The 9,195-nt window shown below is 49.8% G+C and overlaps 1 protein-coding gene across 3 annotated transcripts; it reads left to right on the forward strand.

The window, feature by feature from the left end:
* Window positions 1-3,502: 3,502 nt before the first annotated feature.
* Window positions 3,503-8,849, forward strand: SPRY2 (sprouty RTK signaling antagonist 2). 3 transcript variants are annotated; one of them, XM_031610987.2, is made up of 2 exons: window positions 3,503-3,595; window positions 7,078-8,849. In XM_031610987.2, exon 2 carries the CDS (start codon window positions 7,129-7,131, stop codon window positions 8,068-8,070), a length of 942 nt encoding a protein of 313 aa, XP_031466847.1. In that variant the 5' UTR covers window positions 3,503-3,595; window positions 7,078-7,128; the 3' UTR covers window positions 8,071-8,849. The 3 variants fall into 3 exon arrangements, with proteins under 3 accessions (XP_031466847.1, XP_089986354.1, XP_089986347.1); XM_090130228.1 differs by lacking the exon at window positions 3,503-3,595 and adding an exon at window positions 4,483-4,826; XM_090130221.1 differs by lacking the exon at window positions 3,503-3,595 and adding an exon at window positions 4,875-5,459.
* Window positions 8,850-9,195: the final 346 nt, after the last annotated feature.

The following is a 9,195-nucleotide window of genomic DNA, read 5'->3' on the forward strand; positions in this document are numbered from 1 at the left end:
AGAAAATTAAATCAACCCAAATCTTAAGAGGCAATTTCAGAGCATTGCAGAAAAGTTTCAACCATTTCAGATAGATCGCACACCATAGACCTTCCTCTGCCTGACCCTTCACATGAAGTCTCTGAAATTGTGTATAGACTGGATATAAGGAAAAAGGTTTTATGATAAAAGTGATGAAACACTGGAACAGGTTGCCTAGAGAGGTGGTGGATGCTCTATGCCAGGAGACATCCAAGGTCAGGCTGGACGAGGTTCTGAGCAACCTGATGCAGCTGTAGGTGTCCCTGTTCATTGCAGGGGAGTTGGACCAGGTAGTCTTTAAGGTCTTTCAACTCAAATAATTTTATGCTTCTGTGACATTAATGCTATTCTAATGTGTGTGTGTGTTTGTGTATACATCCATGTACAACAGGCATATTCCCCTGCTGAGAATGAATCCAAGACCTTCACCTCCACAAACAAGGGTTAAAAGTAAAATAAAACAAATTAAGTCATGCAGTGGTTAGAGCAAGCCACTAGGGGAAACATAGTCACATGCATTGAACCACTGCCCCTGACAAGAAATGTGCAATGAGAGATAGATGTAATCTTGTGAACATTGGCCCCAAAGAATCATCAGATCAGAGGTCTGAGAATTCAACTTTGAGATCCCAGTATGAGAATATATGTATGTATGTGCTTAATGCTACATATATATGGATTAGTTTTGATTCCTTCTATGCATGCTGTTTGTGCACAAATCTTTGTAGGTTTAGTGCTTCTCTTTCAAACTAAACAGTGCTGTGATGCTGCATACTTGATTTTTGCTTCTCTAAAATGTGTTTCTATAACGCTGATACTTCATTTTGCACACGAGTGGCTATGTGAATGAAAATAGCTTCACTGCTTTCATATCTATCGGTGGGACAGCTCACTGCATTATGTGTCCACACCTGTACTGCTGATTTCACTGCTGACTGCCAACTTGTAAAACATGGTATAGTGGATTTTCTAATTTACACACTATTTATGTGCTCAGTTTATATGCTGTGAAACAATCTAGCAGGCTTTCCCGTGTCCATAGGCTTGTACACAGCGTTCCCTACCTATTTTTGCCTTTACTAAGTTTCACAATGAAGTGAAATCAATATCGTTCTTCTCTTTTCCTATGTTAACCCGTGCTCATCCCTCCCAGATGAATCCCATGGATTTCCCGGCGCAGCCTGAACGTAGCGCACACCTCTAAAGATGCCCAGGTCTTTCCTCAGTAAATACCACGCAGTGCTGGTTGCCCCGTGGATCCGCGGGGGTTCTGTGCCCCGCACCGCGCTCTGCCCGCGGTGCCCCGCGCTCCCTCTGGCGGGGAGCGGCAGCGTCGCCGCCTCCCGCCCCGGGGGCCCCGCGGTGCCGGAGGGGCACTGCTCGGGAACTGCGGGGTGAGGAGGTGGGACAGGAGGGCGCACGAAGGAAGGTGCGCGGAGCTGTGGCCGTCCCATAGAGAAACTATGAGAAATAACGCGCAGCTTCATGATATTACTGTGATATCGATTTAGAAAATGTAGAAAACCTGAAGGCCGGAGGTGTACTACATTGCCTTCTCCACCACCACGCCCTCCACCCCCATTTTTATTAACAGTGACCCCTCACTCAAGCAGCGGTGATAGCAGGTGGAGAAGAGGAAGTGCTCCCAACTGCCTCCAGCATTAAAAATAGTTCTCAGGGCTTTCGCCCCGAGAATCGCTCATGTAAATAACGCGCCACATCGCTGCTCGGCACGCCGAGTATATTTTAAGCAGGGGCACACGTGATAGGGGTGTACGAGCGCTCTGTGCATGCCGACGTGGATACGCCGCTGTGCGCGCTTAAAGACACACGCGGGCGGCGCGGGGTGCCCGGGGCCGGCGGCACTGTAACCCGTGCGGAGGGGACCGGCTGCGGCCGTGCCAAAGGAACCCCGCATACAAACAGCCACTTCTGTCAGCTGCCCGTGGGCCGCGTCCCGCACACGAGTCAGAATCCATTACAACGGAAGTTTCATAAAAGCGACCGAAATTACAAACTAACGACGCTAAGAAGCAGTCCTCTGGGGGCTCTAGGAGATCCCGCTGTGCCCCTGCCGCCGCCCGCCCCGCGCTGCCCCGCGGGCCCCGCTCCGCGCCGCCGTGCCGCCTCCTCGCGTTAATCCGCGGCACAATGCCGCGGGCAATAAGCGGCCCTTCCTGCTGCCGGTTGGGGGGGTAGGGAGCAGACAGTTTAAACTTTTATTCCATAGAGGGGATTAAAAATAAATAAATAAATAAAAGAAAGGAAAAAAAAAAAGAGAAAAGAAAACACGGCTGGGGGAGGGGAAGCACCTGGGAATGGGTCTCCCGTTCCCCCCGGGGAAAGTAGCTCCCCTCGGCCGCCCTGCAGCCCGATCGCTGCCGGCCCCTGGATAAACACGCGAGCACAAAAGCAGCCCCGAGCGCCGTGTGGCCGCGCACGGAGCTGCCTCCTGTGAGAACAGGCTGCGGCCGGGCCCGGAGAGGGGCGCGGGGCTGCGCGCGGACCGGGGCCCGACGGGAGCGGGGCCGGGACCGGGAGCGGGGCCGCAGTTGTGGTGTAAGCGGCGGCAGCACTGCCCTTTTGAATGCCTCCCGCAGCTCAGAGTGCTGGCAGGGCGCTGGGAGCGCCAGTGAATGTAGCCCCGCAGAGCCAATGAGCTGGGACCGGATGCGATATATCCTCTGGGACAACAACTGCTCTGTTCCTCCTCAGATCCACATGACGCCATTTACTGCTGCTTTTGCAGAGAGATCACCCTACCTCCTCCGGAAAGAAAAAGAGAGAGAGGGAGAGAGAGAGCAAGCAGAAAAACGCCGAGCCCCTCCAGCTCAGATCTCAAATCTTCCTCCTCCTCCTCCACCTCCTCCAAACACACAACAACAACTACCACCACAAATCCGCTGCGCTCCCCAAACACCCCCCCGCTCGCAAACCGCAGAGCCGCCTGCAACACACACACACACACACGCTCGCAGAGGGAGCGAGAAAGCCGAGGGAGAGGGAGAGGAGCGTGCGGCGAGCGGCGTTCGGCAGCGCGGCCCCCCTGCCCGGCTGCTGCTGCTGCTTCCTCGGAGGAGCTCGCTGGAAGAAAGCTTTGCCATCGGATTTTAGATCCATTTGATTTCGTTTTCTGTGGCTTTCCCCTTCCTCTCGATCCTTTGCAACGGCAGCAAAAAAAAAAAAAAAAAAAAAAAAAAAAAAAAAAAAAAAAAAAGTCGGTGCTGGCGGTTCGGCCTCCTGTTCATTGAGGGAGAAAAAGGAAAGTGTGTGTGAGTGAGATCTTTGGAGGAGCACAGAAAACCCACCCAGATCCGGAGAGGTGTTCTGATTATTACTATAGCACATAGGCGCACACACGTTCTTACAGTCGATCTGGGCAGAGGGACTGACTTTGCTCCGGACTTTTTGCTCGCTGATCGTTCTGATTCTCATTTGCAAGTTGGACGAAAGCAGAGTTTGGAAAAGAATTTTTTTTTTTTTTTTTTTTTGCTTTAGGGCTGGATTTATTTGCAAACCACAGGAAGAAGAAAATACAACAGAGAGAGGGGTTTGGTGCAGCGCCGCGATCACGGTGAGAGCTTTTTCCTTCTTTGCAAAACAAGCTTTTCAGTAACCCCCCTAACCCCCCCGCGCTGCTCCAAGAAAACTCGTGGAAATGTTTGAGGCCGATCCCTTTTCCACTCGCACAGGTTCTCTCTCTCCCCCCTTCCTCTCTCCTTCTTTTCCCAGAGAAGAGCCGTAGGTGGAATTTCGGAGCGCTTTCTCTCCGGGGAGGGTTTTGAGGTCTGCGCTATATTTGCGCCCCGTCGCGCTGCTCCGGGGGGCGCAAGGCTGCGCGGGGGCGCAAGGCTGCGCGGGCGCGCACGCGTGCCCGGGGGGCTGCGGGGAGGCGGGGGCCGCGTTCTCCCGGCTGCGGGGAGCCGGGCACGGGCGGTGCTGCCCCGGGGAAGGCGCAGGGAGGGCGCTGCGGGGCCGCCGGTGCCCCGGGCCCGGGGGAGCGCCGTGATTGACGCCCGTGTGTGGTAGCGTCGGGAGATCCGTGCCATTCGGAAGTGAGTGCACGGCTGGTGTGTAAATACATCTGTGCGGCTGCGGGTGCGTGCGTATTTCTCGTGCGGTGAAACTTGATTCGATCCATGAGACGGGGAAACTTCTTCCCCAGGTTCTACTTTGCAGAGTTCGTGTGTGGAGGGGAAGAAAGACTTTACTTTTTGTGTGGGTTTACTGTGTAAGCCCCCCTCCCCCCTTCAACTCCAATATATTTATTTATCTGCTGGTGTTCTCAGCAAGTTACTTGTGTGTCAGCTTGTCAGCTTGCCCCACCCTGATGTAAAGTCCCTTTTGCCCTAATCCAGAGTCTGATGGCATGCTCTGTCCTTAATGCGGGTTTCGAAGCCCTGTGAAAGCAGAGAGGGTGGCGGGGGTGTGTGCGGGGCGGTGGGGGTCGTGTGCTGCGCGGCTCCGAACACGACACAGTAACTCCCGGGCAGGGACCGCTTCGCCCGAGGCCCCCTCCGCGATGCGGGGATTTTCCACACGCAGCACGCAGAAGCCCCTTGAGTTTGCCACTTCCCCAGACGTGCGAAGACGAAAACCGCCCCCCCGCTCGCCCTTCTGCCAATCCCATCCAGGAGTAGGCAGCGCTCGTGGTACTTGAGCTGTGCGAGAGTGGACTTTGGTTTCTTTAAGTGGGGAACGGTGTTATCGCCCACATGCACACACAGAAAGGCCAAGAGCTGGAAGGGTGCTGGGTCAGAGGGAGAGCTTTCCCTCAGAGCTTTCGGGCACGGCTGCACATAAAGGTGCTGGAAGTTTACATCTTGTCCCGTTAGGGTCTGTCAGGGGGAATAAGGAGACATGGCCCGGATCGGGCTGACAGTGCCTCCTGGGCAGGGGCGGGAGGCTCAAGTTCGGACAGTTCGTTTCTTCGGCGACTGAATGAGTGCTCAGGGCAAGGCGGGGAGGGGGAAGGGGGTGGCAATCTGCCTTCTGCCCGGCTGTCCCGGAGGTGCTGTCTCCAAGAGTCTGCGGGGCGCCGCGCATTGCCCGGCAGGGAAAGGCTTCCTGAGCATCTCCCGGGGGAGGGCAGGGGGGAAGAGTTAAAAGGAAACATGGGTTTGACTTTCCTGATAAGGCGACTGCTGCCGCCCCCTCCCACCTCCCGGCCCGGGGATGTCTCCTGTTAATCTCCAGGTTGTCTGCAGTCGCGGGGCCGCCGCCTGCAGCCTCGGGGCTCCGCGTCCCACCTGCTGCGCTCCCGCTGCGCGCCCGGATGCAGCCGCGCCGGGGGACGTCCGGCGTCCGAGGGGCTCCTGCACCGCGCTCATCCCCTGCGCTCCGCAGGTTGGGGGCAGCCTGGCTTCTGCTCGGGGCTGTCACTTCTGCACGGGTTGGCTCTGGGTCGGTGGGCTCCCGTCTGGATGCCTGGATATAGGGTTAGCAGTTCCTCTCGGGAATGGGGAGAGTATTTTATTTTATTTTATTTTATTTTATTTTATTTTATTTTAATCAGACGAGGGAATGCCTACTTTCTGAAACTTTCTGTACAGCAAAGGCTTGAATTTGAAGAAAATATAAGTAATGCTGCTTCAAGATAAGCTTTCAAGACTTTTGGGGGAGCACCATGATACACTCTGCATGCAAAACTAGGAGTTGGCAATGTTTAAAATAGTTGGTCACTCTTAAAGCCTAGATTTTTTTGGGAGGAAAAAGCACTTGAGGGGAGGCCACCAGGAGTTAAAAGGTTAAATGCTTTCTGCTGCTGTTAGAAGAAAGACAGTGTCTGGAGATGTTCATTGTTAAAGTGTTTGGCTATATTTTATTATACTGCGGTATAGTATTCTTGTTGGTAACTGATGTGTACAGAGTAACACTATGGTGCTCTCTCTAGGTATAATTGAAGACATTGTGTGGTCCTTGTAAGGAGCTTGGTTCCTGCTTGGGTTTTAATTGTAAAATATTGTTCTGGATTTTTGTGTAGGTAATTGGATTTAGGAACTGCTTTAAAATATGATAAAGGCAAAACAAATACTGAGTGATTCAGAGGTCAACGCTTGAAACTTGTGCATATTTTAACGTGGTAGCAAGTTATGTGCAAGGCCCCATCTTTTGGGTCTTTTCCTGACTTCCCATTTAAATTCTCAAGTTTGCCTTTCAACTTTGTAGTTATTCATCCTTTAAAGCTATGTTAGCAACCAAGTAACCTCCTTGGGTGCTGATGTTATCTGATGTCATTATTCACGCCTCTCTCCCAAAAGCCACTCGGTAATATTTGAGGTTTAGTTTCTGGAATTTTTTACACATTTTATAAATAACAAAACTGGTAGCATTGCTTTTGTAGTACTGAGCCTTAAAATAACAATAGCAGTGGTGTACAAGTATGACACACACTAAAATATTGGAGAAAGATATTTTTACTTGTGCTGCTGAAGTTTTTGGTAGCACTAACTCATTTAATGTCTAACCTCAAACATTTTATTGCTATTTAGTGTTTTTCTTGGGACCATTGGTATTAAACTAAAATTTCCTATTTACATCATGTAAAGTTTAATGTGTAAAGAGACTGGCCTACCAAAATATTATCCAGTTTTAAACAAAATTGGAGAATTATATGTCTGTCATCAACAGGTCACATTACACTTGCTAAATGCTTGCAGGCTCTTTCTTATTTAATGTAAAATAAGGTTTTCAGTAGTATCGTGTGAAAAGAAGAGTCACTTAAAAGGGCTGGAACTTGGTCACATTAGAGGCCGTGGTCTGGCAGGAGGATGGTCTGGGACATCTTAGTTGCCAGTCGTCATCTTTGGGCTTTCTAGAGCCACAGGTTGAAATGCACGGACCTAGAACAGAGTCTCTTTAAGCTCTCCCCAGGAGTAGTTGTGGGAGGCCAAGTAGAGTGTACTTAGCTGACCAGCACTGCGCTCCCCCCAAGCTGTGAATCCTTATTTAATGGCTGATGCATTACTTGAATGTGTGTAGTGCTGTGAAATCCCGCAGGCTGCTGGAAAGCATGAGATGTGTTGCAATTAGTGAATCCTCTCTTTGTTGCTCCAGGATTTCAGATGTGTTCTAAGCCTGCTGGGGTGAGCACGCTTCCGGGCAGCGATGGAGATGAGAGCTCAACACGGCAGCGGGTCGCAGGCCTTGCTACAGGCTCGGCGTGACAGTGGGAGGCCGCATGGAGAGCCCAACCTGCGGGATGTCCTGACACAGCAAGTTCACATCCTGTCCCTGGACCAGATCAGAGCCATCCGCAACACGAATGAGTACACAGAGGGACCAACAGTGGCTCCGCGGCCAGGGGTCAAGTCTGCTCCTCGTCCAGTGAGCCAGCCTAAAAATGAGAGGCCCCATGGTCTGCCTGAGCATCGTCATTTTAGCCGGGTTCAGCACACGCAAACGCACGCTTCTCCTCGGGCACCTCTGTCCCGCTCCATCAGCACAGTCAGCACAGGCTCGCGGAGCAGTACAAGGACAAGTACAAGCAGTAATTCCTCTGAACACAGACTTCTAGGATCATCTTCAGGGCCAGTTGCTGACGGGATAGTCCGCATGCAGCCCAAGTCTGAGCTCAAGTCAAGTGAGCTGAAGCCGCTGAGCAAAGAAGACTTGGGAGCACACAGCTACAGGTGCGAGGACTGTGGGAAGTGCAAGTGCAAGGAGTGCACATATCCAAGGACCCTCCCATCGTGTTGGATCTGTGACAAACAGTGTCTTTGCTCAGCCCAGAACGTGGTTGATTACGGGACTTGCGTGTGCTGCGTGAAGGGCCTCTTCTATCACTGCTCCAATGATGATGAGGACAACTGTGCTGACAACCCCTGCTCTTGCAGTCAGTCACACTGCTGCACTAGGTGGTCAGCCATGGGTGTGGTGTCCCTCTTCCTGCCTTGCTTGTGGTGTTACCTGCCAGCCAAGGGTTGCCTTAAGTTGTGTCAGGGCTGTTACGACCGGGTCAATCGGCCTGGGTGCCGCTGTAAACACTCCAACACGGTTTGCTGCAAAGTTCCCAGTGTCCCCCCCAGGAATTTTGAAAAGCCAACATAGCATCACTTATCAGAAATAATCGAGTAATAAGGATTCTCTTAACATATATGCAACCAACTAAGCAGCTATGGTCTTGGCACTGTAGTAGAAGGGTTGGGGGTACACTTAGCTGTTTGCAGTGACACACTTTTCTCTGTGTGCCATCTTAATTGATAGGTTTGTTAGAATCCAACTAGTGGGATGCAGAATAAAAAAGGCAATGCAGTACATCGTGACCCACATATTGCATAAGCTAAAGCAACACAGACACTCCTAGGCAACTCCGTGGTTTGTGAATAGTACTTGCAAAATTTGTAAATTAGCAAATGACTCTCTTTTTTCATTGTTTTCTGCCAGAGATAATGTGCTATATTTTTGTATATACAATAATATTTTCAACTGTGAAAAATAAGTGGTGTCATAAAACATGGCACAGTCACAAAATATTATACTAATATGTTGTACATTCGGAAGAATGTGAATCAATCAGTATGTTTTTAGATTGTATTTTGTCTTACAGAAACCTTCTATTACAAGACTCTGATTTCCCTTTGGACTTCATGTATATTGTACAGTTACAGTAAAATTCAGCCTTTATTTTCTAATTTTTTCAACATATTGTTTAGTGTAAAGAATATTTATTTGAAGTTTTATTATTTTATAAAAAGAAATATTTATTTTAAGAGGCATCTTACAAGTGTCACCCCTTTTTATGAGGACATCATAGTTGCTGCAAATAAGGGGTGAACGATGCATATGTTCACTATAAAATAGAAAATATATTAACGTTTGAAATTAAACTTGGCTACTTGTCATTTTTTCCCCTATTTACTGTTTTGAGTTGGGAAAATCAGTGCTTTAAATTGCAGACTTTGAAGTAATATAGCTACAGTGAGTCTAATCTGACCATCTGGAAAATCAGAATAGAACTTTTAAGTGTACTTTTGCTTCTTTGTTTACTGCTTCATCTGAATGTAATGCAGGATTTTAATTTCCTTTACACAAATGTCACATATGCTGGTCCTGCATCTGAAAAGGAAAATGAACATAGGAAAATTCATTGATTCATTCCAGACTAGCAATAATGGGCACTGAAAGATTGATCTATTCTGTAAGTGATGAGCTTTTGTGCTTCAGAAATAAGTA

The sequence above is a fragment of the Phasianus colchicus genome, chromosome 1 (assembly GCF_987193195.1).
Source record: "Phasianus colchicus chromosome 1, bPhaCol1.hap1.1, whole genome shotgun sequence".
Taxonomy (NCBI): Eukaryota; Metazoa; Chordata; class Aves; order Galliformes; family Phasianidae; genus Phasianus; species Phasianus colchicus.